The sequence below is a fragment of the Numida meleagris genome, chromosome 11, assembly GCF_002078875.1.
Source record: "Numida meleagris isolate 19003 breed g44 Domestic line chromosome 11, NumMel1.0, whole genome shotgun sequence".
NCBI lineage: Eukaryota > Metazoa > Chordata > Aves > Galliformes > Numididae > Numida > Numida meleagris.
The window spans coordinates 1808517-1835969 of NC_034419.1; the positions used below are offsets into that span (position 1 = coordinate 1808517).

Consider the following 27453-nt stretch of genomic DNA (forward strand, 5'->3'; position numbering starts at 1 on the left):
ATATTTCAGAGCTTGATGTAAGTAGATCAGATGGATTAACAGTAACTTCATACTTTTCTCAGAGTCATGTCATTTTATGTAATTCCTATTCTTGACTAATTGTTCTGCCACGTCAGGTAATGTTCCTACTTTCTTTTATTCGCTCAAGATTATCTCGGTTTCATTACAGCGGTCAAAGCTCCCAAAATACATTTCTTTCAGTTTTTGTTTTGTTTTGTTTTGTTTTGTTTTCCAGTTAATCTAAGTGACACAACCAAATGTCTTTGGATGTAGCTGTGACTTAAGCATGCATTGAGACAAGGTTCCAAAGGCTTGATCTATAAAAGACTGAAATGTTTTTGGCATGCTGGAAACACAGTCAGGAGATCTCTCTCAAACAGAATATTGTCGTGTCTTTCACAGAGATTGCATTTCAAAATCATTTTGGAATCTGAAGTTTGCATGAAGACTTAACCATTAGTCTGTTTGTTAAGTGGATAATCTTCCTCTAGGCACATGACATTAGCAGTTAGAAGCTTGATTTAGCTATCAATTGAACTTGTCACATTTTAACTGTTTCAGTTTAACAACAACAAAAACACAAGCCACAGACTTTCTAATATTTGTGTTATCAAAATGTATTGTGTATTTATTTTGAAAATACATATATACAATACTGTACTTTGTTAAAAAATAAAAATTATTTTACAATTTAGTTTATAGGACAGTTATGTTTTAAAATATAAATGTGTAAATAATATATACAAAAGAATAATAGGAAATGCTAATCACTGTATTCCAGCATTCCACGGAGAAAAAATGAGATGAAGAAATGCATGAACTCCATCAGGACCTGAGATTAGTCATGTCAGTACTTCTAAACTCCATTTTTTTTCCTACCGTTTGTGTTGATGCTAGCTTAATTTCCAGAGAAGAACATATTCTTTGTACAGGTCAAAGGGTGATGGTCAGATACAAAGCAGTCTGCCGGTCTTTCAGCACGTGGGTTGACCAACACGGCTCGCTTGTGCTTTCTTCATAAAAACACGGGGGCGTGGAAGCAGGACTCTGCGCCCTTGCCAGAAGGAAGGGAAGCGGAGCAGAGGTGCAGTCCTCCAGAGCGGGAGGACTTGCCGCGCCCTGATGGCAGCTGGGCCGCGAGTGCCGCCCGCCCGAGACAGCACCATGGAGAGCGCCCGGGGCGCCGAGCCGTACTGCGCCGCGCCGTACTGCACCGCACCGCGCCGCAAAATGGCCGCTGCTCCGCGCCTCGCCGTGCGAGCGTGGTCACCCGAGCTGGGGACAGTGAGCTGGTAGCAAGGTGCTCCTGCCCGCACCTTCCAGCCAGCTGAGAGGGAAATCAACCTGCTCCCTTTCCGCAGGTCGGCACTGTGTGTGTAGGGTATAGAGCAAGCTGCTGAGTCTCCAGTTGCTATTCTCTGTGAACCAAGGTTCAGTTGCCCCTGAACAAAGCAACACCATCAGAGAGAGCACTTAAATAAATAAATACATAGACAAAGAAATATGACTCTGCATTCATCTGTAGAGATTCAGCAAGGGATTGTAGTTAAAGTCAGCCTCTGAGGCAGCATCCCTGATGCCCTTCCAGGAGTGATGAAGTTGCTGCTTGGATGGTTTCACTCAGGGTCTTAGAATCAAAGGTATCTTTCAAGGTGATATACAAATATAATATAAGAAATCTCTAAAATCGGAAATGAAAGTTCATCAACAACAAAAAAGAAAGACCAAAAAACCATGCTCACAAGAAGAGTTTGCAAATATTTTTGAACTCTCATTTCAAAAATGACAGGAGCTAATTGTTGCTTTGGTAGCGCTTCTTATATCCTGAACATTAAAGAAATTAACAGGAAAAAGTATAGATTTGTCACAACAGTGGTAATTAATGTTTTATATTTTCTCTTTAATAGATAATTTGCTGCTGTGAGTATATAAGGGGTAAGTGAGAATGGGGCTGCAATAGTGTTTTTTCTCAAATTTCCTAAGTATTTAACCTACTCTACTGCAGAGACCCTGCTTTAGCAGGGGAGTTGGACTTGATGAACTTCGACCGCTACCGTTCTGTGATTCTGTGATTTATGACACATGAAGAATCAGATGAAAAATGTCCCTTTTTTACTAATTGAAGAACAAGGTATTCTGTTTCTTTAGTATCAGGAAAATGTTTATTCAGCATGAGCTGTGGTGTATCATAAATAAAGGTCCAGCTGACTAAAAAATTACCACCTGCACTGAATTTTTCATAATTATACTTGATGTATGCTATTGGTATTGAGGCATTAGTCAATCCATTCTCTACATCTATGCTTAAAACAACATAAAATAAAATACTTGTCTGACTTAATTCAGAAACCTTCTAGGCAAGCAATGTAGAAACTTACAAACTGTTTCATATTGGCATAAAAACATTGATCCATCCTTGTTCTTATACAAGTCCTGCTCTTTTCTGTTCTTGTAATTTGTTCTCAAGCAATATTTCAACTGGAGCAGAAGTAAGTTAACATCACATTTGTAACTGTCAGATGTGTTTTTTGATGGTTTGGGGTTGTTGTCCTGAGCAATAATTGTCCTGATGGAAGAATATTCAGGTGAATGAGGTTGTGGGGCATGAACACTGCAATGTGTAGTGCTTAAAAAAAATAATTTGCTGTCATTTGCTACATTTTAGATTTGCAGTGTGGTGGTTTAGTTCACAAGAGGGCCTTATGCTATAGGAAAAATAATGTAATTGGGATCCATACATCAAGATCTGAGACCCCCTGCTTAAAAGTTCCAGAAGATTATTTCATCAAAGAAAGAACAACTCAGTTCCTGGGACGTGTGAATCCCCACTTTGAAGGACAAAGGAGAAAAACTTTGTGCTTCAAAAAGACCTGCAGGTTATGGGAAATGGTGACAGAGTGTATTTGCTTCAGATCATTTTACTTCTCCCTTCAAGGTGAGTAATTTATAATTTAATGGGAAGCCAAGTTGGTTAGTGGCGTAAGCCATTTTACCAACAGGAGGAGATTATGAACTATATAAGAAACAAACGTGCAAAGCTGGAACCTCAAGTGAAGAAAATAAAGTAATGTAAGCAAATAATGTGACTGTCAGAGGTGGTTAAAATTCATCCCTGATTTTCTCTGATAGCAGGGAATCTGGGCTATGTGTGTAAGAGCAAGGGTTTGCAGTAATAATGTAAGTAGAAGTAACAGTATCTGTAGCCCTGAGAATGGGGAGAAAGGGCAAAGTATGGGGATGCTCTTACCTGAAAGGGAGGGCAGAAGGTTATATGTTCCATGATACAGTAAGGCTGGGATAACTGAGTAGAATTTGCTTGCAGGGAGGTATAAGAACCCCTGCTCTCTGCACTCTGACCTTCCATTGTCCCTTGCAGAGGATTCAAAAGGATTGTGCGGTCCCCTTGATCTATTTAAGAGAAAGAAACTGTGTCAAATCTCTCCATTCCCTAGCCAGCTGTCTTTCAGATCACATCTATTTTATATTATAGCAAGATGACAGTACGGTATAAGATGTACATTAATTAATACTGCGTTGAATGTTAATATGTATTCTGTTTGGATAAGGACAATTGCATCTGCTGTAACAAAACCGCAAGCAACTCATGACACTTCCGACATAACAGCTCCTGTACACACTCATTAAGTAACTTTTAACATAGTCAAAATGATTAATGCTTTTTTTTCCTGAGTTGTCTTTTTCAATAACTAAGGCCTCAAAGCGTGTGTTTGTCATTATTTCCATACAGTACGATACAGAAGTTTAGTGCTGAATGTGCAGGATGGCTGCTCAGAAGATTTCTGTAAGAGGTGGTTGCTTTGCTCTGAAAAGATTTACGTTTGGAATCCATGATGTCCTCTGGCATAAGTTCTTCTTGTAAGAGCTCTGACATTTAGAGAAAATATAAAATGTACTTGGATTGCTGAAGTTAATTTTGAAAAACCTTTGAACCATCTAAGCAATCTAATGAAGTAGGCATTGGATTCCAGTTCTGTTGTTATGGTTTTGAATTGTGCATTACAATCAGAAAAACTAAAAATAGCTCAAGAAAGGCAAAATTTGGGCATATAATCCTCCATGTTTCTTGCTTATCTTTGCAAAATATTATTATGCGTTTCCTGTGCTTTACAGAACAATATGGATATTGAGGTTGCAGAAGTCAGCTATGTTGAGAGGTAGAAGAAGGAAGCAACAGCTGTTTTGCAGCCTGGTGCAATATCGCCGTTCACTTTGGTCTGTCTTTTTGCATATGGATGACCCTGGGTACCTACTTGCTGCCTGCGAGACTAGTGCCTCTGCCTCCTTATAGGATGACATGTTTGTTCTGCACTACACTTAGGCTAAGAATATTTACCAAAGCAGTCAGTATGTATGTAGAGGTGATAGGAGACTTATTAAACTGGTGAACGCATTTATCAGAGGAACAGGTGTAAATACATTTGGTAACTTTAAGTTATGCAAACCTGCATTCTACTGACTCTTCAGTCAAATGTACTGATTTTTTTTTCATTAAGCAGGTCATGCACTGCGCTAATGACTGCTCAAAAGTAAATATAACCAGCAGCAGTGCAGAAGAAGTGCTGGACAGACAGGAGTAGCATGTACCTATTTCAAATACAGGTCATCTGTCGTCAATAGGACTCTAACTGTTCATACTATCATTGACATGTCCATGATGAGGAAATGAAAACCATAGCTGCCTTTAAGCAAGATGTTTCTGTGTTTTTAATTCCTTGCAGGTCCTGCTCTTTCAGCTGTTTCATAGACCTCTGTGTATTTCTCAAGTTTACTGAACTTCACAAGGTTCTCTCCAAGTATTCCCAAGTCCACCTTTATTTCTTATTTACTGAAATGGAAAGAGTGAACTTGGACATGGATGTATTTTGAAGAAAACTCTGTTGGTTTTTTGTGTTTTGTTTTTTCTTAAGCCAGAATGGCATCTGCTTCACTGCTGGTCAGTTGGCAGAGAGAAGAATCCAAGAACTGCTGTAGAATGAGGAGAGAGAAACTGGGAAGAATTAACCGATTCCTGTCACTACAGAGGTTTTCTGCTCCCAGAGTACTAGCAAGAGTTAAACAGGTATTTATCACTGAAAAAATAAAAAATCTAAAATTCTAAATACCAGCAGCAGCCTATCTCCAACAGATGCAACTGAGTGCCAGTTCTTTGTCCCTTTGGAAAGTTATTTCTGCATGCTGTGGGAGTGCCTCACGAAGTAAAGTAATGAAGCTATTGTAAACATATATGCCTTAATATGGATCTGAATTAAGACATGATTGAATAAGTTCGTTTTTCTACATCAATAATGTGAAACATACTTATCGGCTGCTTTCTGTTTGTTCTCCGTATGGGAAAAGAAAAACCAACATCCCAAAAGCAAACAAAAACCTATAGAGAAAGCTAGCCATGTTCAGTGTTGAAAAGTAAGTTGCAGGAACTAAAAAAAAAATAATAATGAAGGTTTCCACAGCAACCTAAGTTCTGTAGTGCAAATTGATGACTTTCATTCTGTTTTATTACATAATGATAGAACAGATACTCTATAAAAAGTACTGGATGCATCCGAAGTTAGATTATTAAAAAGTTTGGTGCACTCCTAAGACTTGACGTCAAGCCACTATGTTCCAAAGGTTTCTGGAAATGCCATGTGGAAGGCGTTTTTTTCTTCCTGTGGCTTTGGGAAGGCTCTGGCTGGAGAAAAGTGGCTAATCTGCCAACAATCAACATGTCAGATACAGACAATGTTTTGAATTACATGCTTCAGGTTTCAATACACTGTGAGGAATGCAGATTTCGGTTTTATGGAAAGACAACTGGTCATTGTGCAACCCATACATTTGGTCAGGTCCTTATAAGCTTTGGAAATTCATTAAAAAGTTAAAAAAAAAAATAGCGTTGTACATAAGCTGGTCTCACTTAAGGGCTGTTGCTTTTACTGTCAGAAAGCTGTGCTTCCTGGCTCTCCTTCTACTCCAGTGCCAACCTTATGTGCTGAAGCTGTTTGGGTTAAAGATCTTACTAATTACTCCTCGGGAGGTGTAAGCACGCCTGATTTAATGTCTGCCCCTCAGAGCAGTCTGGAGAGCAGTGGGAGTGCAGCACGTCTCGCTGCCCTTCCAGTCAGCAGGGCCTGGGGTGAACACGGCCCCTGTGGGAGGACGTCCACTCCTGCTCTGTAACAAGGGAACAGTGAGAGAATCTCTGTCCCTGTGAATGTGGATTTTGTGGTGTTTAAACTGGTTCCCTGGGAGCAGCCCTGAGATCCAGGCTGTGACGATTCGGGTGCCCTCATCTCCCATCCCCCTAGGGTAGCTATTGGCTTTCCGTGCTTTTTAAAAGAACGTTAGCTTCTTGGTCGGTTTTGGTAGAGGTTTTCACTGGAGAGCAACCGCCGGACGAGGCTCAGGAGGCGCGGTCCCCGCCTCTCAGCGCCGCCCCCGCGCCTCGCGCCTCGTGCGGCCGCGCGGGAAGGGAGGGGAGGGAGGAAAAGGGAGGGCGGTGCGGTGCGAGCCGCGCGTGCGCGCAGCGCTCCATCGGCGGGGGGGCGCGGCAGCGGGAGTCCTTCGGCGGCGGCGACGACGGTGGTGACAGGAGCGGCGGCGGGGCTGGGGGCCGCGGAGCTCGGCGGGGCGGCGGGACCGCGCTGGGAGAGCTGCCGGGCCGGCGGCGAGGGCTGAGGTGAAGCGCGGCCGCCGTCGTCTGCGCGCGGGCGGGCGGGAGGGGGGCGATCTCCCCCCGCCCCCCCCACCTCACCACCCTCGGGTCCCCCCAGACCGGGACCCGCCGGGCGCGGGCAGCCTGAGGCGGGGGCTGCGCTGCGGCGGCCGCGGAGCTGCGCCCCCGCCGAGGGAGGAGGAGGAGGAGGAGGAGGAGCAGCAGCAGCCGCCCCCGCTCCATGAGCGGCGCCCGCCCGCCCCGCTCTGCCCAGGGGACCCGCGGCCGGCGGCCGCCGCAGCGCCAGCAGCATGTGGAGCCCGACCGAGGAGGAGAAATACGGCGTAGGTAGGTGCCCCCCTCTCCCCCCCGCTGCCCTGCCATCCCCACGGCGCTGCCTGCCGCCGCCGTGCCCGGCCTCGGGGCGCTCTCTGCTCCGGGCCCCGATGGCGCCCGCCGGCAGAGAACGCGTCGCTCAGCCCTTGGTCCCCGGAACGCGCGGTTCCCTTTGCTCCGAGCCTCCATCCGCCGCGGTGTTGTTTATGTGGAGTTGGGCTCCGTGGCGGTGTCATTAGGGGGCGGCAGTGGTGCACCTGCCGCGGGGCCGGGGACACGGGGCCGGCCGCCTCCCGCTGCTGCCCGCCGCTCGGAGCGCTCCGCCGGGCTCCGCGCCGCCGCCGATCGGGTGCGCCGATCCGAGAGGGCACCGCCGCTGGCTTGGGCTTTGTATTTTTTTTTTACGTTAGGGCCGCGAATGCGGTGAGAGGTTTCTGGTAGGTGTGGAAGCGCCGCGCATCCCCGGAGGAAAACGCACGCTTCGTTTAGCTTTGTTTTTATTTTCGTTTAGTATCTGTTTTTAAATGGTTTGTGTGTTATTCACTCTATAATAATAAAGCAGGCAGCGTGTGCCTGGTTCACTTCTTAAACATTAAATCTGTACTTAGCAATGCCGATATAGGGTTTTTAAGTTCCACATTGGTTCGTGGTCATCGGTTTTATGCAGACATGAAGAACACAGAATCACAGAATTGGGACCTCTAGTCTCTAACTGGAAGGGACCTCTAGAGATCATCCAGTCCAATCCGCTGCCAAAGCTGGCTGCCTAGACCAGGTAGCACGGGCAGGCTCTGGCTTGGTACAAAGGTCTGACCCGTGCTGTTAACGTGGGGTTTGGACGGCCGGCGTGCGCCTGGTTAGAAGTCGCAGTGCTGGTGATGCTTAAAGCAAACTCTGAACGTGCCAACAAGCAGCAGGATGCACCGGAATGCTTTTGGTTAGTTTTGCACCCTGTGCAGCCAGTATTTTGCTTGGTGCGTCCCACACATCTTCTGTAATAAACAGATGAATTAAGAATTCACTTTTTTTTTTTATAAAAAAAGAAAAAGCAATCAAGTATGGTGTGTTTAGATAAGAAGCAGTAGGGCAATATGTAATCTCCAGGATTATGTAAAATTAACAAATTACGTTGCGCTTTGTGGGGTTGTTTGGAGGATGCAAAGTACCTGGAACTTGCTCGTATCTAAACCCCTGGTAAAAAGCCTCCCCTCTTGTCCTGGTGCTGAACTGAGAGGTGTCATTGCAACGTGTGCTTCAGAAAACAATTCTTCATCTTTCACGGCGTGTTGGCTTTCCTCTGTCCTGTGGTCATTTCTCCTTGCTGTGAGACGCCGGCGTGGCAGGGTTTGGGATTCCAAGGTTTGCACTCTGCTTGGCCAGGGAGGGTAGGTGGGAAACGCTGCTCGTGTTGGGAGCTTGGTGCCACAGGTGGGGGCACCATGGGACTGCGCAGGGAGCTCTGTCAGCCCTCGCTTGTTGGGCACGCTGTGCTGCAGAAGGTTTAGGTGTAGTTTTGTTGTTGGAAGACACATTCTCTCCCCCCCCCCCCCCCCCCCCCCCAAAAAAAAAACAAAAAACAAAATAGACTCTTGGTATCTTGCTGATTTAAGTTATTCAGGTTTGGTTTCACAAACAAAAGAATGTGTGCTAAAGGAATTTTCTTGGCATGAGTTACTGGTGTGAGCTTGTGTCTTGGGCCTTATTAATCTGTCTTTAATTATTGCTGTCCATCCCAAGAAACCCTATGTGCTTTTCTCCATGCACTTCTCAAGCTCTGAAATGTTTCTGATGTGGCTTTGGACTCAAGCAGTGTGTGTCACGTCCCTGGTGGGATGGGGTGGGGATGGGGTGGGGGGGAAGTATTTTTGCAACTCCCACAACGCAACACGCAGCTCTCTGGTGAAATACAGTGGTGCCCCTGGGCAGCTTTGTGCTTTGGGCAGAGTGATGCTGTGCCATAGATGCAGATGTAGATAATTTGGATGCAGTGCTCTTTATTGAAAATAACTCTTGATCTGTGCCTTCCTCTCATCTCACCCTGGGTGACAAATCATGAAATATATCGACAGTCCATGAAACTGCAGCATTATCTCTTTGACTCCCAGCACACTGCGTGGTATTGTGATGTGGAATACCAATGGAAAAACCATGAGACCATGGCATTTACATAGAATTTAGGTAGGAAGATACCACATTTCCCCTCTCAACGTGTCAATACAGAAGGGTTTTGTATTCTGCGGTGGCTTTCAAAGAGTTTAAGAAGACATTTGTCATACACTTGCTGGCACCCTTCACAGCTACGCCGACTCGTTACTGCATGAGAATTCATTAAAGTTATTGATGGAACATCAGTAGCTTTCTGGCAGTTTGAAGTTCTTGTGCCTGTGTAGCTGCAGCTGAAGAAGCCTTGGATGCCTGCAGCGCTGCCCGGCTCACACACAGCTCCTCGTCTACTTTTGCAGCAAAGATGCTCAAAAATCACTTGGGATATTTAAAATAAAGAAATGGAAAAATTCCACTAACGCAGCCGAAGTTCTTCCTTGGTTGCCCTGCTCTGCTGCTACTTGCAGTCTGTTGCGACTGCTTCCCTTCAGCTCCGTGTAGAAACGCCTGTATCGGGTGCGTGCGCTCGCAGCTGGAGGCAGCAGTTCTGCGGGCAGTGCTGAGCACGGCCCCGTGTACAAACTGCTGCTGAGGCCTCCGAGTGGATTATTGCAGATAACGAACTCCCCAGCCCCCTAGTGTTCCAGTGTTTCTAAAGCAGTCTCTCTCTTAAGGAAAATATTAGTTGCACTAGGCTTCACAAACCAATATTTAATAATAATAAACGAATTAAAAGAAAAAGCTAAGCAGGTGAAAGAGACCTCTCCAGTAAATAACTGCTAATTAAAATTTGGCAAATGCTTCTGAGCTGATTATCTAATTAACCAGGCTGTAAATTTTTGCTGCTTTAGATCTGTGCAAGGAGCATGTTTAGGCGATTCTCAAAAAAAATAAAACCCAAACCAAAATATGTACATAGCTAATCCTGTGCTGTGTGTGGCTGCCCATACTAAACGTGTAGGTGCTAAATCACAGGGAGGAAGGAAAACCTGCCTGCATAAACAGCACCTGCTGCTGTTTTGCTCGGAGTTACTGGGTTAAAATCTGTTGATTGCTTTATTTGCACAAAGTGATTTTTGTGTATTTATTTTCATTACTTAATTGGTGAGAATACGAAGTAAATCTGTAAGCATGAATGCACAAAACAAATGTTTCCCTTGCTGCAAAGAAGGGCTGGAGCATCTTAATGTCCTAGTTACAGTTTTGTTCTGCAGCTTCTGCTTTTTGATCAGTATGTTGATATTTTTCATTTTTTCCTGCTGCTATACGTTGGCTTGCACGTCTTGGAATTTATAGTAATGTATGGAAAAGCAAGACTGCAAAACTTAGAAAATGTCTGCCTTGCCTCTGTGCAGCTCCTGCCGTCGTGCTCAGTTTTCACCCCCTCACGTGTTCGGCAGTGGGCAGATGAAGGAGTGCTTCGAGGTGATTGACATTGCAGCTTCTCTGCATCGCTGAAGCAGTTTATTACATGTTTAAAATGAAAAGTTTCAGAGAGATGGAAAAAAGCCCCTCTCCAAAATTGGGGAAAAAGCTCCGTGTTTGGTGGAGGGGCCCTGGGCAGCCTGGTTTGGTGGGGGGCAGCCAGCCCACGGCAGGGGTGGGGCTGGGGGGGCTGGGAGGTCCCTTCCAACTCAAGCCACTCCATGGTTCTGTGATTTGGGAAGTTGGGAAGCAACATCGGTCACTGCAGCTGGGTTCTGTGTTGTGGGACGTAGATTGTATTTCATCTCCTCCTCCTTACCTTGCTGCCAGCAGCTGTAACAGTCTGGCAGCAGCAGGGACGTGACTAAGGATGTTCTTCAGTGATCTGCCTTGGGACCGAAGCCATACGGAGGGATGTGCTCATAGAGCTCGGAGTAACAGTTTGCTGGGGGGTGGTGGTGGTAGCCGTGGGCTTGCTGATTTGTTTGGGAAACTGGATGGTCAGTGCATTGGAGTAGTTCTTAGTTCCGTTATTTTGCCCTGAAGAACGCGTTTTTACTTCTTGAACTTGAGAATGAGCAAATGAATTCATTGGTCAGGGGTCATAAAAGAAGTATATAGATGTTATTTGACTGCATGAGAAATGAATCACCCCTTGGAATGTCTCCGGAAAAAAACAGCTCCTGAGGTGCATGCGAGTGGAGACTTTGTGTAGACAGGAAAGCTTAGTGAGGCTTCATTTAATGGAGCAGGCAGTGCAGTTTCAGTTCAGTGTACCTCTGCACTTCTGTTACTGAGATGACCTGGGAGCGGGTACACTGTTCTGTGGGAAGAGCTGACTGCATCTTGGCTCATTCACCTTAGAAAACAGCAACCAGAAGACAACATAGCTGCTCGCGTGACAAGCTGCTCTGCAGAGCTGCATGAGAAGTGACCTGTTACTAGTTCGACATCATCTAAATGCTAGCTGCCCACAGCTATGGTAGAAGCTAGCTGAGATCTAACTATGGGAAAAATAAGGTTGAAAAGGTTTTCAGGTTGTGTGCCAAGGCAGGGAATCGGGCGCTTATTTTAGCAGTTTGTTGTGCGGTTTGTATGGAACGGTGTGTGATGCTGGTGTAAGGAGTTAGTGCTGCAATGTGGGTTCGAACTGTTGATGCTTTGATGTTTTTCTGAGCACTTTGCTTGCTCGTAGTTACCCTGTGGGACGTGTTTGGCCAGCACCTTCAGGACTTCTGCTGTTTGCCAGCAGGATGAGGTGAAAGCTCTGTGGTGCTATCCACAATGCCCAGTGGGTTTTGTATTCAGGCTCGCTTCCTAAGGATGAAAATCCTTAGGTGTGCAGGCTTTCTGTCCTCACCTAGCAGTACCTCTCCACCAGTGATGAGCAACGTTTTACGATGAGAATTGGCGGTCTCAGGCGTACGTTTCCTACAATTGTTATGAAAGCTGCTGACGGGATGGGAAAGAAAGTATTGCAGATCACTAGAAAATTCAAGTGCAAATAAGCTGCTGGCTTGCTGAGAGGAATAGATAATAAAGTTATCTCAGGAGTTCTCCTAGTCCAACTTGTTTGTTTTCTGGAGGACATGGAGGGGGAGCTGTCAGTGTGAGCAGGGAGTGACCAGGAGGTGCTTTGTGGGCAGGAATGGGGCTGGGTGGAGGCTGGCACTGCCATGGCACTGCCTGGGCTTTGTACTGGGGTTACATGTGAAAGGGAACGGGATCGTTAAGTGCCGGTTCGTAGGAAGCTAAGCTTTTGTGTTTGTTCAAGAAATAAGTTCTTTGGTTTGCTTCTTTTGCATAGTTGTGCTCTGGAATAGTCTCAGCTACGTATTTGGTGGCCTTTAAATGCCCACAGAAAGAGGATCTTTGGGAATGAGGGAAGATGTTTCTTCTCCTTGTCTTCATGAGTGCATGAGATGGACCTACAGCAGCTTTTCTGCTGAGGATGTTCCACAGTGGTTTGGAACAGTTGTTGTAGGAAAGAGCTGTAAGTGCCCGATGACCTCCAGCCCTTGGTGTAATCAGTACTCATACACGTTTCGTAGATGACATGGGGGATCTGCTCAGGTGTGGGTGTGAGAACACTGATGAAGGAATTGAAAGTCTGGAGGGTTATTCAGCTGTTACGGATTTTGCTGCAACTTCTCATGCTTCAGGTAAAAATTTTGGGTGATTTGTAGGTTGATTAAGTTTGTATTGCTTTCTCAGTTGTAATATTCACTGTGCAAGAGGCTGAAGGAACCACATAGTAGGGTTTTGTTCAAAGGCAGGTGCACTGATTGCTTTCATTATGAATCAGTTTGAATACCACTACATTTTACTCTTATTCTGTTTCAAAACCTATGTGCATGCTGAACCTCAAGGCAGAGAGACGAAAGACCTCAACCAAATGACTGACGTTAAAATCAAACCTCCCTTCGGGTGTTTGGAAGCCAAAATCAACTCGGTAATCTCCTCTGAGATCCTGGAAGCATCCCTTAAGCTCTCTGTAACTGTAGTTCCTTCCTCTTAGACCTGTTACCGGTGTTATTTTAAACAGTCTCTAGTCAAAACGCGGTGCAGGCAGTAGGAAGGCTGATAGCTGTGGGCTGAGCAGGGTGAGGGCTTTGCAGCACATGGAGGTCATTCCCTCTAGTCCTGCTTCAGCACTTCTTCACTCTCTTCTCTGGACTCTTGGAGCACTTAAGGAGAGCCATGGCAGGTGCTGCTGGCTGCCTCCTGGGCACAGAGGCAGGTCGTTCTGCTGTCAGTGGTAAGCTGGTCCCAGCACCCTCTGACACAGGAACAAAGGTTTCTCTAGGTTATGACGGAAGGAAGCTTATCCGCAGTTTTAGTATTGGTAGTGGTGACTGATTTTTTTCTAAATTTTTTTTTTTTTTAAATACGAGTCAGTGAATTACCCAGCTTATGTCAAGATGGTTCTGCCAGCTGTTAATTTAGTACTCCTCCCCCTTCTGTCTTCTGGTCTCACTAACGAAGCCTTACGTACACGTCAGACCCGAATGAACCGCTGGTTGAACAGGAGTGGGTTGAAAGCAGTAGCAGCTTTTTACAGGCCCGTGTGTGCCCCAACACCCAATCCTTGTCCTGCTGGAGGGTGTGGGCTGCCCTGCCAGGAGATCTGCCACAGGAGAGTACCACGGACAGGGTGAAGTGAGGGCTGCTGGGCACTGCTGGGTGCATTCCTTGCAGCGGAGGCTGCTGCTGCTGTGCTCTTCCTCACAGTGGATGCTGCCCGTGGCAATAGCTGCACGAGGCGGCCTGCCTCACCTCAGCGCGTTCTTGTTTGTGTAACTTGGGTGCAAGGCTTTGTCACATATGTGGGGGGGGGGAGCGCAGGCACAAGTAAGGGAGTGTCAGCCTGCATGGGATAAAAATTCCCCCAAATACCCAAATTACTGTAAAAACCACTTAGGTCGTTCTGAAAGTAATGTTGCCTATTTATTTCCATGGAAACAACAATAGAGACGAAGAGCACAATAACACTCTTTGATAGAGCACATTCTCAGCTACAAAACAGTATTTTTCAGTGCAGTCACCGCCATTAGTAGCTTTGCATGGATGAGCTGAGCGAGGTGCTCTTCATTTCATGGTGTGACAGCTGTGCATGGCCTACTGGAATGTGCCTTGTCTTTCATGTCACTGTCACCACTGCTGAAGCGCACCACCCTCCACCTCCCGGTGCTCACATCTGCTCTTTGGTCTCTCTAAATATTCAAGTGTCAGTAGGTGCCAGTTCTTCTGCATGGAGGAATTCAGTGACACCCCATTGTTTCATATACACTTCCATGTCAGACACCGTTATTTCGGAGTGCCCCTCTGCTGCCGTCTGTCACACGGCAACAACGTGTACAGAGCATTGGTGGGAAGGTTCACCCTCTTCTGCCATCCCACCCATGTCTGCCTCTGACGTCGTGGACCAGCGTGATAAAATAGGATGCATTACTTTCAGAGCAGCCCTCATAGTTTATTGAAAACTGCGATTTGACCTTTGACGTTGATTTGTTGTGTGCCTTGCACCCCTGCTTGTGTAAGAGGCCTTAAGCTGGACAATTGGGAGCTCAGTTTTTGGTAACCAAGGAGGCAGCAGTGCAGTTTCACTGCCTTTGGTGAAGAGAAGAGCTCCCTTCTCTGATGTTCTTCGCAGCAGAACACAGGGCTGCCACATCTGATGCTGGGTTCTTGTGCTTTTGGGATTCTGCTGGCCTGACAGTATTTCTCTTTTTTTATTTGTTTTTAGTTTAAAAAAAGAAGTGAATTACTTCAGTGTGGGTAGAGGGGGGGGGCAGTAAGAGAAAAAGAGTGTTTTAGTCGTGTGTCAGATGACGTTGATAGCTTTAAGTGACGACTGTTTGCTTGAGTCAAGATTAGAAGAGAGAATGATTCCGTAGACCTCACGAGGAAAGCATCTCCAGCTCTGCCAGGTAAATGCAGCGTTTCATGGATGCTCAGTGGGAAACAGATGACCAAACAGATGGAAATTCTTGTGTGTGGCTTGAGAGGTTTCTTAGCAGTGTTGCGAGCTTCAGGTCTCCCCAAGAAGTTCTTGTGTTGCAGACTGCGTAGGCTACAATATTTCAGCTAGGGTTTTCAGCAGGGCTGCAGAAGCTAAATGCGCTCTGATCTGCCATCTTCATCCCAGCCTTCTCCTGATGGGGAGTGTGCGAATGGGTCATAACCACCAGGATACCTTCCCGTGATGGACTTACTCAGCAGTTAGCCAGCAGGGCTGGAGGCTGTATGACGTAGTGGGTGTAGAATGGTGTGCAGGGCTGGGGTGGGCAAGGAGAGCAGGAAGGGGCCTGCTGGCGGCCAGCTGCTTTTTGGGGAGTTGTGGGGAAGGCAGTGCAGCCGATCCTCAGAGCTGCCCCGTGACAGGGCAAGGAGCAGCGGTCGCTTACTGTCAGGGACGTGAGTTCTTGTACCCCCAGCAGCCAAGTGCTTGAGCAGGCTGCCTGGGGAGGTAGTGTCACCTCTGTTGTCCAGGATAGCCAGGACTTGGCTGGGTTCTCCTTGTGTCTCCTGGTGTTCAGCAGTATGTTGGAGCCCTTGCTGGCTCACGCTGTTGGTGAGAAATGGTGCAGAGCAGCACCACGTGGTGTGGGGTTCTCCTCTTTGTAGCTGGTGTGAGGCAGCCCTCGTGCCTGCTCTAAGAGGACAAAAAGGGGCTGCCATGCTCTTTCCACACAGAGGGAATGGTGTATGGGTGGGGGACTTGGGTTCTGCCAGGAGAGAATGGGGGAGCTGATAGCTGGGAGTCAGTGCGCAGGGTAGGGGTGGGTGACGGGGACTGGTGCCTGCGGGGCTGGGAGCTCAAAGTCAGCTCCTTAATATAGGTAAAAAAAGTGGACACCGCTGTGGGGCCTTTTTTTTTTCCAATCCTACCTCTTGTCACCAGGATGTGCAAAACTATTTTAAACAGCTCCTGATTTTTGAGCCTAATCTCTATTTTTATCTAGGAGGGTGGGGGAAGGATGCTCGCAATAATTCACTTCGCTAGTGAATGATCACCTTTCTTCTCAGGCATCTGTTTCCTTTTTTACACAACTATTTTCCTAGCATGACTCAGGAGGAGGAGGCGGCGTTGCTAGGCAGCCGCGCGAGCGCCCTGCGGATGCCGTGTGCTGGCAGCCGGCCTGCCTGCAAGGATGCGCTGCTGCAGGGATGCGCTGCCGGCGGCTCCCGGCCCAGGCTCCGTGTGCACCACGCAGCATCCTGGCAGCAGCAACTGCTGCCTAGCAACTGCTGGCCGGCCCCGAATACCTTCACTTAATTGTGCTGTAATTTGGGTAATATTCAGTGCCTTGCGTTTAGCAGATTGCCTTCGATTCTGCGGTATTTTTTTTTCTTCCTCAGGGTTTGCTGTACAAGTTCATTTACGAACTTCATTAATAAGGTCAAAAAATTCTTTAGCTCTCTTCTAAGGCAAGTCTTTTGTTTAATCCCTTCTCTCCTATTGTAATGTTTGGATGGCTTTTAATCAGCTTTTGATAATCTTTTTTTGGTGTGTGTGTATTACATTAGTGCCTGGCAGTTCCAATCGGATTAGAGCCCTGTTCTGTGCTGTGTGTGCCAGCACGCTGTGAGATCCCCTCCTGCGCACCCTGCGTGTAGCTGGGTAGCCGGTTCTTTGGGTTGTAACTGGGCTCATCCTTGCCCTCGTACCGAGCTTCTTCACGTTGTCCTTCTGACTTCACCAGCAGAGCATGCTGGAATTGTTAGTTTCCAGTTTTCTTAGTAAACATACCTGCTGAACCGGGCCTGAACTTGCACATAGATTCAACTGTCTCAAATCAATTTCTGACAAATAATTGGTCATGTAGGTACTAGGAAGATACACCGTGAGGGTAAAAATATTCTTCTAGTTATTGGTGGAATGAAATGAGAAAGTTTTCATCTAAATTTCCCTGTGGTTCTGTTCCCTTATCAGATTATCATCCCAGTCTGATGGGGCAAGCTCTGGAGCTGCCAGGCTTCATCAAGCTGTTCCTCAAAAAAAAAAAAAAAAAAAAAAAAAAAAAAATCAGTCATAATGACCTTTAATTTCTGATAGAAATCTGAAGGCTTTTTTCCTTCATGAACTTTTCTGGCCTTTTAAATGATCTGGCCTACGATGTTCTTTTAGCAGGAGAAAGGGCTGCAGTTCTGTGGGACTCAGACCAACGGGTTTGGGGAGTACGGGTCCTTTCCCCTGCATGGGGATTGTGTGGCACAGGTGCCTCCCAGGCAGGAGAAGCTGGATGCTGGCCATCAGGCGAATGTTTTCTTGACACATTGCTGCGACTGAGAGACCTTTCCCTGTATACAATATGCAAGTACAAAGAATCAATTAAATTATTGGAAAATAAAATTCTAAGAAAGGATTGGAGGATTCTAAAATGGTAAATGGTATGGACAGGAAGAACTGAAACTGATTGTTTGCTCTTTATTTTAGTACAAGACAGAGGACACTGGTAATGTGGGATCTGAACAAATAGAAGTGCTTTCTGTGTGATGTGTAAGTGGAGTGTGCAGTCATGGGGTGATGGCGGGTGTTAAAGTTGTGGGAAAAGATCAGGGTAGGTCTGGAGAGGCTCTGTTTTATACATGTATAAATTCTAATGCTAATGAAAACTTCTACCTCTACCTAGGGAGTCCCAATCCAGACATTGCTCAAGTTGTGCAAAGCTGCTTCTTTGTTCTCATGCCTTTCCCTCACCTCCTTGTTCTGGCCTCCCTTAAGGGAAAGGTATTGGGTTTGGAGTCATCTTTAGTCTCCCCTAGTACAGTGACCTTAAGTTACGTTACATCGGGTCCTTATTGTCTTGTAGGTACTGCACAGGGGAAGATAGAGTTCATCTTATTCATCTGTTAAAACTAGCAGATGCTGTTTGACAATTGATGCTTCCAATACACGTATTCATCCTAAAAAAGCCATTTAGAGAAAAGATGCATCCTCACCATGATCTGTAATCAGCTGGAGGAATTACAGCATTTTCTTCAAGAACAGCCAGTCCTAGAGGCAGTCTGAGAGATCGACTTGGACTCGATGTTAACTAGTAATAGTGAGAACTACTGGTAGGTGAATGTAACGTTAAAACTCCAGTCTGTCACGTAAGACTGTAAGAAATATTGTAATTCACTGTGTGTAGTGAGAAGTGGTAGGAGACCTCCCTGGGTTAGTAAATGCCACCTAGAGTATCACTTCCTCTAGGAGCCTTCCTCGAGTTTGGAAATACGCTATAAAGCAATAAAAGTGAGTTGAAGTGTTGTCTGATGCACTTCTAACCGTGTAATCAGTGATTTTTCAGAGTGACCCACTCTAACATTTCTGAATTAAAGAAATCAAAACCAGGCAAAGTTTACTATTGCATTGACAAAGCCGTGTGGAGGCCGTGGCATGTAGCAAAGCCACTGAGAAGCTCATGCTTTTATACTCTTTTATAGGGCGTGTGAAATTCAAGAGGTTGTTATGTGTTTACCTAAAGTAAATGTGAAATTCTGAGCTGACATGATACAGCTGTGAGTTTGAGTATGGTTATGCGTTATTAATTATAAAGGATTTTGGTCAGACATAATAGTGAATAGAAGACTGGGAAGAACTGTTGCAAAGGCCAGAAAGCTTTGTCTTTGGAAGCGGTGAATAAACACTGATACGCTGAAAGTTTGCAAAATGGTGACTGTTACAGTGGAAGGAGTGTAAGAACTTCATCTGTGCTGTAACGTTATGCAACTTAGTGACCATGCAAACAAATAAAAAAGACGTGGTCACAGCTGGTAGTGTGAAATGTTCTTTCTTTCCCCAAAGTTAACCAGTAGAGTTAGTGATCCCACAATGCTGTGCGGCTGTGATTTAAAAAGCAGAACTGTGTGTTAGCGTATAGCGGGCATGTTCGAGCAGCGGTGATTTCTACCGTGGAAGAGGAAATACGAGGAGTAAAGCAAAGGCAAAAAATGAAAAAGCTCAACTTTATGATGAGAAAAATGTAACTGAGGTCTGAAGGTGACAAAGGGAGCAATGGAGGCATGGAAACCTCTTGAGCCAATTTTGTTTCTCAGCCATTGTTTAAATAAATACTTCTAATTTTTGCTGTTACATTTGGGAGTGTGTGCAGGGAGAGGGCCCTGTTCCTTATGAAAGCAGACGAAGGGCTTACTGCGGGCTGAACTGTATTTTGTGTTGAAGTAGTGCATGGTGCAATGTCAAAATATTTGTGTAGGCTTTACTGCGATGTGTGCAAATAGGTTGCAGAAGAATAAGAAAAAATGGGGCACAGGGTGCATACCTGTACCAGTACATAGTGCTGCAAAGTAGTTTTACTTATATACGAAGAAAACTGGTCTTTGGGAGCAGTTAGGCAGCTGGATTCTGCCTGAGCTTGCACGTGGCTGTGCTGTACTGGGGCATTTTCCTCTTTTCCTTTCAGCTTCTCCCACCACTCACGTAAAAATGTGACACAGTTCTCGTACTAAGTTTATCGTGCGGTTGACGTAATCCGTTTGAGAAGAAAAATGATCTGTGGAAGCGTTGAGGCCCAGGTGAGCCTGGGTGGGGAAGCTGGGACATAGAAATTGGATAAGAAGCAATTTCAGAAAGAAAGATATATTATCAACTGTGGCACTGCGGAAGTGAAAGCAGCTCTGTTATCTGGCTGGGCAGCAGAGGGTAATAATGAGACATGAAACCTAATGTTTCTCTAACAGTGAATTGTATCCTCTTTTTGCCTTAATAGTGTTCAGGTGAGGTCACAAATCAATAACAAGGGACAACAGAAGCTCGACTTGGGATTCCCTAAGGACAGTGTGGGAGGGATCCTGTCAGCCCAGCCAAACGCTCGGCTCCTTGGGTCTCTCCTTGGCAGTGACCTGCAGCACGTGTTTCCAGCAGAGCTGCACAGCACAGTGAGCCCACGGGATGCCTCCCCAGGACTTAAATACCTCCCTGGGCCAGGGAGCTGCTGAATCTAAGGTGGCATGCATCCATTAATTTGTCCTGTTTCCTTTTAGACTTGGGAGATCTTATTTATTTTTGGCACCCAGTGCCATCTTGTGTGGAGTTTCACAGTTTAACTCTACGCCACGTAGAATGGTACTTTATTTAAAGTTCTGAACTCATTGCAGCCATTTTGTTTGACGTCACTTTGCTCTTTCCACTGGAAGGGGTGGGTGACTTGTTTCCTGTTGATGTGTTCCATGCAACTTAACCAGCTCCACAAGGCATGTCCAACCTGCGGCTGCTTACAGCCCGGCACAGCCACTAGTGTGGCTGCCCCCTATCCCACGCCATCGTAGCAGTGGCTCTTCTGCAGAGCAGCCTGGCCTGGCCCCAGCCACGCACCCATCACTCAGCAACAACCAAGCCAGCATTGATGCGATGTTAACCCTGTCAGGGCTGAAACCAGGGCACGAGGTGCAGGGCTGTGCTAACTCAAGTTATGGCAAATAGGTTCATGTGTTTCAGTGTGTTGGCTAATCACAGTCCTGTGAACAGCGGAAACAACGCCGCTTTGCTTTCCATTTTGATAAAAGAATTTCAGAATGGACGTCAAGACTGCTGAGAAAATAATCAATTTTGGGATATATTTGCAACTCTATTTTCAGTCAATACCTGCAAATTTCCAAATGAAATGTATGGAGTTGCCATCAGACGTTCAATTCAAAAATCTGATCAGTCTCCCTCCTGGGCTTTTGTGTGCCTCATCTGAGCAGAGAGAAACGTCCCTCACTTCACAGTCACACCTCATTCGTGTCATCGCTTTTTGGCAGTACGTACAATTGTGAACTCCTCTCAGAGATGAAGTGCAGGAAGAGTAAAATTTCATGAAAAATCTCTGAGCACCTTGAGAACTCAGCAGGAATTGCAGCCACCTCCATCGAACCAGCCTGATGCATTAGTGTCAGAAAAACAAGGTCACGTACCCCACTAGTTTTGTTTTTGCAACTCTCCTTTTTTTTAATCTTTAAGTATTTTAATCTTTAACTATTTCATGTATTTTACATACAGACCAAGACAATTCCTCTTCACTCAGCGTGGCCCAGGTAAGCTCGAAGGTTGGACACCCATGAGTTATGCTCTGCTCCCCTCTCAGCTGTCAGTCTTAGCAGTGGAAGCATCCTATCCTGGTTGATAATTCATCATACAAAAGCTCTTGTGCCATCTTTGAAGCATCTAGTCCCACTTCTTTCTACCTTTCCATATGGTGTTCTGTCCTTTTTGTCAAAGGGTATGATTTTGGTGAAGAGGAAAACTGGCACTTGGAGGTTTGCTGTGAATTTTATGCAGTACTGTTTGTAATTGTCATGCCTGTTTTCCCAAGATAGTATTCTGCTGTGCCATGCAGGGAGGGTTTGGAGGTGCCTGAGCACTGAGCTGATGCCAGGAATTGTTAATAACAGTCCTGGGCTTCCTCTCCGAGTGGTGGGAGCAAGGTGAGAGGTTGTGGGGTTGGATGCGAGGTTAGGATTGTTGGTCCCTATGTAGATGCCCTGAGTGGCATCTGCCTGCAGTGTGTGGCCCTGCTAGGGCCTTCTGCAGCGCTGCGTCACCCCACGTAGCAGCAAAACTTAGTCACTTGGCTACTTCCCAGCTTTTCTGGATCACTTAGAAATACTGTAAAAAAGAACAGGCTTCCACATGGATCCCTGTGGAGCTTACTGGTCAGTCTGTCTTCAGGAAGGAAAAAATAAGTCGGTTTTCTGTCTGTGCTAGTTCCTGACCCATGCAAATGCCTTCTCCCTTTATCACAGCCAAGCTCAGTTTTTGCAGGAGCTTTTAATAGGGGTTGTTTCAGAGCAGCCCCTTTTCTAAAATCCTAGTAGGTTGTACTGACTGCATCTTTCTTGTCCACATAGCGAGCAGCTCCTTTAGTTACCTAATGTGAGGAATCACTTAAGAGTGCAAGAATGTAGCAACTCTTTCTTAAGGTGCCACGTTTATCTCTGTGCCCTTTAATTCTGTTCTTTTGAATCAGTTTCTCTTACTGCTGGTGACACGTAATGCAGCTGCTCATACTGTGTCAGGGCATTTCCCAAAGCAAGGAGAACGCTTCTGAGTCTGTCCTCTCCTGCTTGGCCTTTGGATTTCCAAACTATTTCTCCCTGTCCATCTGTTCATGTATGTTACACCCTGGTCTCTTCCTGTTCTCTGCCGCAGCTGGAGAGTATCCTTCTGTGCAAACGAGTTTGTGCCTTTCTCATTACAGTTTGCAGAGGAAGGCATTTCTTTTGCTGTGGCCCAGCAGTTCAAGCAGCACAGTTAAGGAACTTCTGTCCTGGTGGTGGTTACTGTGTGTGGTCTGTGGTGATTTTTCAGAGCTCTCCCCTTGGGCAGAGTGCTGGTTTAACTGCTGGCTGAAATTAAGTTCTGTAGCATCCTTACGAACTTGTGATGAGAAGGGGTTTAATACCTGGAAATAGATGCTGTGTGTTTCAGCAGTCTGTCCAGAGCGCAGGAGGGGTTGTTGATACCTGGTGAGTGTTGGGGAAGGCTTTGCTGCATGGCTGTTCTGGTGTTGCATTGCTGCTTCACTCTGGGGACAGATGATGGAGACTGCTCGAGTGGTGGGCGGTTTGGAGATGCTCGTTCTGCTATGAAGGATTTCTCTGTGGGAAGCACAGAAGTCAGATACTGGAGGCCTGTCTGTAAATTCTTTTCCTTAGAAGGTCTCAATTATTCTGTATTTCCCACCCATATTTGTGTTCGTTCCTTTCAAGAAACACTGCAGAGAACTGCATACCTGGAAGTGACTCTGTAAATAAGGTTGTGCTGCATAATGTGTTTTTAGCTTATTAAAGAGGTAACATCTGTAACTTTGGCAATAACCTTTGGAGTCTTGTATCAGACTGTAGAACAGCCACGGAGTTCTGGGATTCTGTCATAATCAGGAGCTATTTCTACAGTTCTTTTGTTTCAGAGACGATAAATTGTGGGTCGTGTTGAATAGTTGTACAAGATACGGCTTGGTGCATTCGGTCAGCTTGTTTGGGTTCACTTTCATTTAGGTTAGTGTGGCTGAGAAGTCTCTTGCTCTTGAGATTTAGTGTCTGTTACTCTGAAAGTGTCTGTCTGGCTATTTGCATGCCTTGATGGTGATTAAAATTGTCCAACAGCAGATTGGCATAACCCACAAATTTATTGATGAAGGAGCTATATTGCATGCTGCTCTGTCAACAATGAGGATGTGAGGTGGATTTTTTTTATTTGGGAACTTACGTTCTAGTTGAGAATGGCCATCTAGATGGACAAAATCCCCTTCTGTTCTCTGGATTTCGATTTTCCTCCTTCTTCTGAGTCAGGTGGATGTCAGCAAAGGGCTCTGAATGGAGTACCCTGAATTCTGCAGAGCTGATGACGTGTGGATGCAGTAGAGTGCTTATGAGGTTTTCTTTGTCATCAGCAGAAACACTGAAGAAATGAACAGTTCTATAAATTAGCAAATTGATTAGAATGATTTCTAAGAGGCCTTAATATTTGTAAGTCATTATTCTTGGCCTTATTTTTGAAACGGATTGCATCAGCAGTTGAAAAAAAAATGCTGCTCTATTCTCCTAGAAGAGAGCTAGCTCAGTTTGTATTGCTATGTAATAGATGGGTACCCTGTGACCAAAGGAGGAGCATTTGCATCAAATCCAGGTGTGTGTTTGTTTTTATCCTGGATACATCCTTCCTTTATTAGGTAGCCTTGGGTAGGAGATAATTGCCATGGAAAACTGGCCAATCCCCAATTCCAAACTTGTGGTGTGGTGCTCATGTATTTGCTGGACTTGCTGAGTAGAAGCAGTGGGTCATTAACCTGGGGTCAGCTGTTGGTGGCTCTGCTGTGTGCTGGGGATCTTGGTGCCTTCAGAGAAGGTGGAAATGGCCTGAACGTTGTCTTCTATATTCTCACATGTACATATATTCATATATACATTCATTTTTAATTCTTTTGTATCTAGAGGATGCATATCGTCTCTTAACGGGATGCATGTTGTTATTGTATTAACATTTCTCCATTTTTCACCTAAGATTTTTAAGTGTTTTCAATGTATGCTTGGTGCTCTTTGTATTTTTGCCAGTCTGAATGGAGGAGCAATGCTATTTTATTACAGATCTGTAGTTTTTCAAAACAGTTTAAATATAATAAAAAATATACCTTCCTGTTGTGATAACATTCCCTATTCAGAAAAAAAAAAAAATAACCAGAATGTAAAGGTCACTTGCGTGGCTTGCTGGAGGGGCAGGGGAAAGCCGCCATCAGGAGGGCTCTGATCGTGGCCTGCTGGTGAAACATGGGGCAGCTGCTGGGAGAAGTGTTCAGTGGTTTTTGGTGCTTGAAAACCAGAGCTGTGAGTTCTTCGTGGGTGAGGAGCGAGCGCGGCCTGCTGACCGGCTGGGGGCTTCCTTGGGTGCTGGCGTCCAGTTGCTGCGCTGTGGGTCCAGTTGCGGCGCTCAGGCTTCCTGGTTAGCTGCCGGCAGTTCCGTGCTAGCAGAAAGCAGCTCTAGTCATAAGGGATTCGGTGGCTTTGACACAAAAAAGCGTTCAGGGTGGAGATGAACTGCAGCTCCATCGCAGGGAGACATCTCAGCCGTAGCCGAGCGCTTTTATTTAAAGGGGAGCGTTCTCTTACACTGGGAAACACAACGCTCGCTGCGGGTCGTGGTCGCAGCCCTTGGGATCCCGCTGGTGGCACTGTGCTGTGCGCGGGGGCTGGGCGGCCAGTCCCTGGGCTCTGGGCAGTCTGTGCTTAGGGGAGGGGTTCGGGTGGCTCCGTTCCGTCTGTGCCTGCGTGAGTTTGTGTGTGCTCACGGGGTAGGGGGTGAACCTGATTCACAGTTCGTCCATGCTTTAAGCATGTCATATTTCTGGAAATATCCGTGTCCCTGCCATAATTAGATAAATGTAGTTAGAAGAGTATCTCCTCACACAATTTTGTATTTTTTAAATTTGTGCCTAAAATTGAGGTTAATTAAATTAAAGATAGCTTGAAAAATGTTCCAGAAGTTTAGCACGGAAGTTTCTGAAAAGCGCGGATTCCTTTGTATTCTTCGGGGTATCTTAATTAAACATCATAACATATGCTAGTATTGGATTTTCCTAGTGTGTTAGCTGCCCAAATGTTAATTGTGATGTTTGCAACTGGAAGGAAAGTGATTACAGAGCTTCATTATTTTCTTTGGAGCTAGGACTGTCTGCTCTGATGCGCTGTGCAGTAGGGTAAGAACTGAGACAAGGAAGTCTCTGTGTCTAGAATCACCAACTCCAGATTCATACAAGTGATTGAGCCTTGCTTGATTCAAAAGTCTCATAAAAAAAGTGCAGCTTTTATGTCACTGCTGAGCTTAACCTGTGATAAGGGCCAAAATGAAGGTATCTGATGCGGAGAAGTTGGCTGACAGTATTTCTGGGCAGCTGTGTAATAGCTATTTTTGTGTAGGGAACGAGCTGAAGTGCTGTGCTTAGAAGGAAAATTCACACTCAGATTCAACCCTCATATGTCTCTCTCTCTTTTTCCCCACCCTTTAGTGATATGCAGCTTCCGAGGAGCTGTGCCGCAAGGCTTGGTCCTGGAGCTGGGTGAAACTGTGCAGATCCTGGAGAAATGTGAAGGTAAGTGTGATGCCCAGGAGGCAATCCTATTGGCTATGTAAGAATATAAAAACATCTTAATACAGCCGATTTTAGTAAGTTGCTCTGAAATAATGATGCATCAAATCAAAGCACTTGGATAAAGAACTAGCCTGACCCACTTTTTGTAGGAAAGGCTGAGTGCTTCTGGCACTAATCCAGTCTGATAGGGGGTCAGTGTGTTTTAAGTTAACCATCTGTCCACAAAATCTTGAACCCTGACCTCATTGTTGTGTTGTAATTGGGTCTTGCAAGAGATTTTCATCACGTAAAGTGTATCTTGTGTTTTTTTTAGCCATATTTTCTAAATGTTGCTGTTGTGTGTTTCAATTAAGCCTACCAGTGTTTATTGCTTAGAAATATCTGAACACGGGAAAAACATTAGCTGTGAAACAGAGGGATGCGATTAAGGAAGAATACTGGAAATAAATCCAGGAATAGAGATTTAGAGAGAAGTGCATGCATTGTCCCATGTTCTTTCTGTTCCTAAAGGAGAATGCCGTTGTTAATGTTGTAGCTCTGACTATGGTGCTGGTGTGGCTGTAGATGCCTGTGTGTGAATAAACTGCACGCCCCAGTCCCCGCTGTATTCCTGGGACTGGTCTGATTGGTGTTGTTGCATTTAAAAGGAGAACACCTTTTATCCTAATGTTCAGAGTAAGCAAGTGGTGTAAAACGTTTATTGAGAGAGGGGTTGGCAAGGTACAGTATGAGAATGTTTCTCTGCAGGCTGAGATTGGATAATGAAACCTTAATCCTGAGGCATTTAAAAACAAATTCAAAACCCAAATCCACAAATCTGAATTCCAAATTCATGTTCCGCAGAACTGTGGTTTTGTTTTTGTGTTTGTTCGGTTTACATTTCTGTTTAATCTCCAGTGCTGCAGTTCCTGTATAAACCTCCTGCGTGCTTGTCAGAAGACTGCTTTTTCTTCTCTCATGCCTAGAACTGGCTTTTGCTCCTGGGGCTTTCCTCTTGCATTCTGGAGTTTTGTTTGTTCACCTGCTGACCAAACTCTTCAGTGAAAAAGTAACCAAATATCTGTGATTCTTTCAGAAAAGTCGTGGCTTCCTCACCTATACCTGTAAAGGTTTGACTGAGAGTTTTGTAGTTCATTGGTGATGTTTACTCCATGGAGAAGCGTGTTGTAAACAATACATCTGGTGTTACAGATGCAAAATGATAATATTTTATTTAAAAGCAGTGTGGTGTAATGGGCTAAACTTTGTTCAAACAGTGGTGTTGATTGTGGTCGCTTTACCAGGACTTGTGAATTAGTACATGACGCAAGCTCAGGGAAAAGTACTTGAAAAGAATAATGGATAGTGGATATGGATAATGGATAATGGATATTTTCAAACCATTTCCAGTAATCTGGGAAACTTCCAAAATTGAGGGGAAAAAAAAGGCACGGTATCAAAAGGAGCAGCTTGCTTACGAGCAAGCAAAAGGATAATCCAGTCCGTCTCTTGACAGTGTTACAGTAATTGGGCTCTGTGTATTTTCTTTGCCAGTAATTTTGAGGACAGATCCTCAAAGGCAGTTTGTGTTGGTCTTCGGATCGTTGAGAAAGGTGGTCCTCTGGTAGGGGGTTCTCTGGGTGGATGGAGGCTTCAGTGCGCCTGGGTCTTTTGTTTGTTTGTTAAGCACACTATCCTGTCTTTTTTTTTTTTGAGGGGCTTTTGGCAGGGACTTGATATACACAAAAAGATACATTAATCTTGATATATCTGGAACTACACAATATGAAACTCCTCTGCCATTTTAGTGGTGCCCGGGGACAGGAGGAGGCAGTGGGCACAACATGGAGCACAGGAGGCTTCCCCCGACCTTCAGCAAAC

At 45.5% G+C, this 27453-nt stretch overlaps 1 protein-coding gene across 8 annotated transcripts in view; it reads left to right on the forward strand.

Annotated features, from left to right (window-relative positions):
* The window catches only part of DOCK3 (dedicator of cytokinesis 3), a 209663-nt gene continuing 189079 nt past the window's right edge, over window positions 6870-27453 (forward strand). For all 8 annotated transcript variants that reach the window (XM_021409194.1, XM_021409197.1, XM_021409195.1 and 5 more), the window contains exons 1-2: window positions 6870-7003; window positions 25510-25593. In XM_021409194.1, the coding sequence (XP_021264869.1) occupies window positions 6967-7003; window positions 25510-25593 (121 nt within the window). In that variant the 5' untranslated portion in view covers window positions 6870-6966. The remainder of the gene's footprint in view (window positions 7004-25509; window positions 25594-27453) is intronic.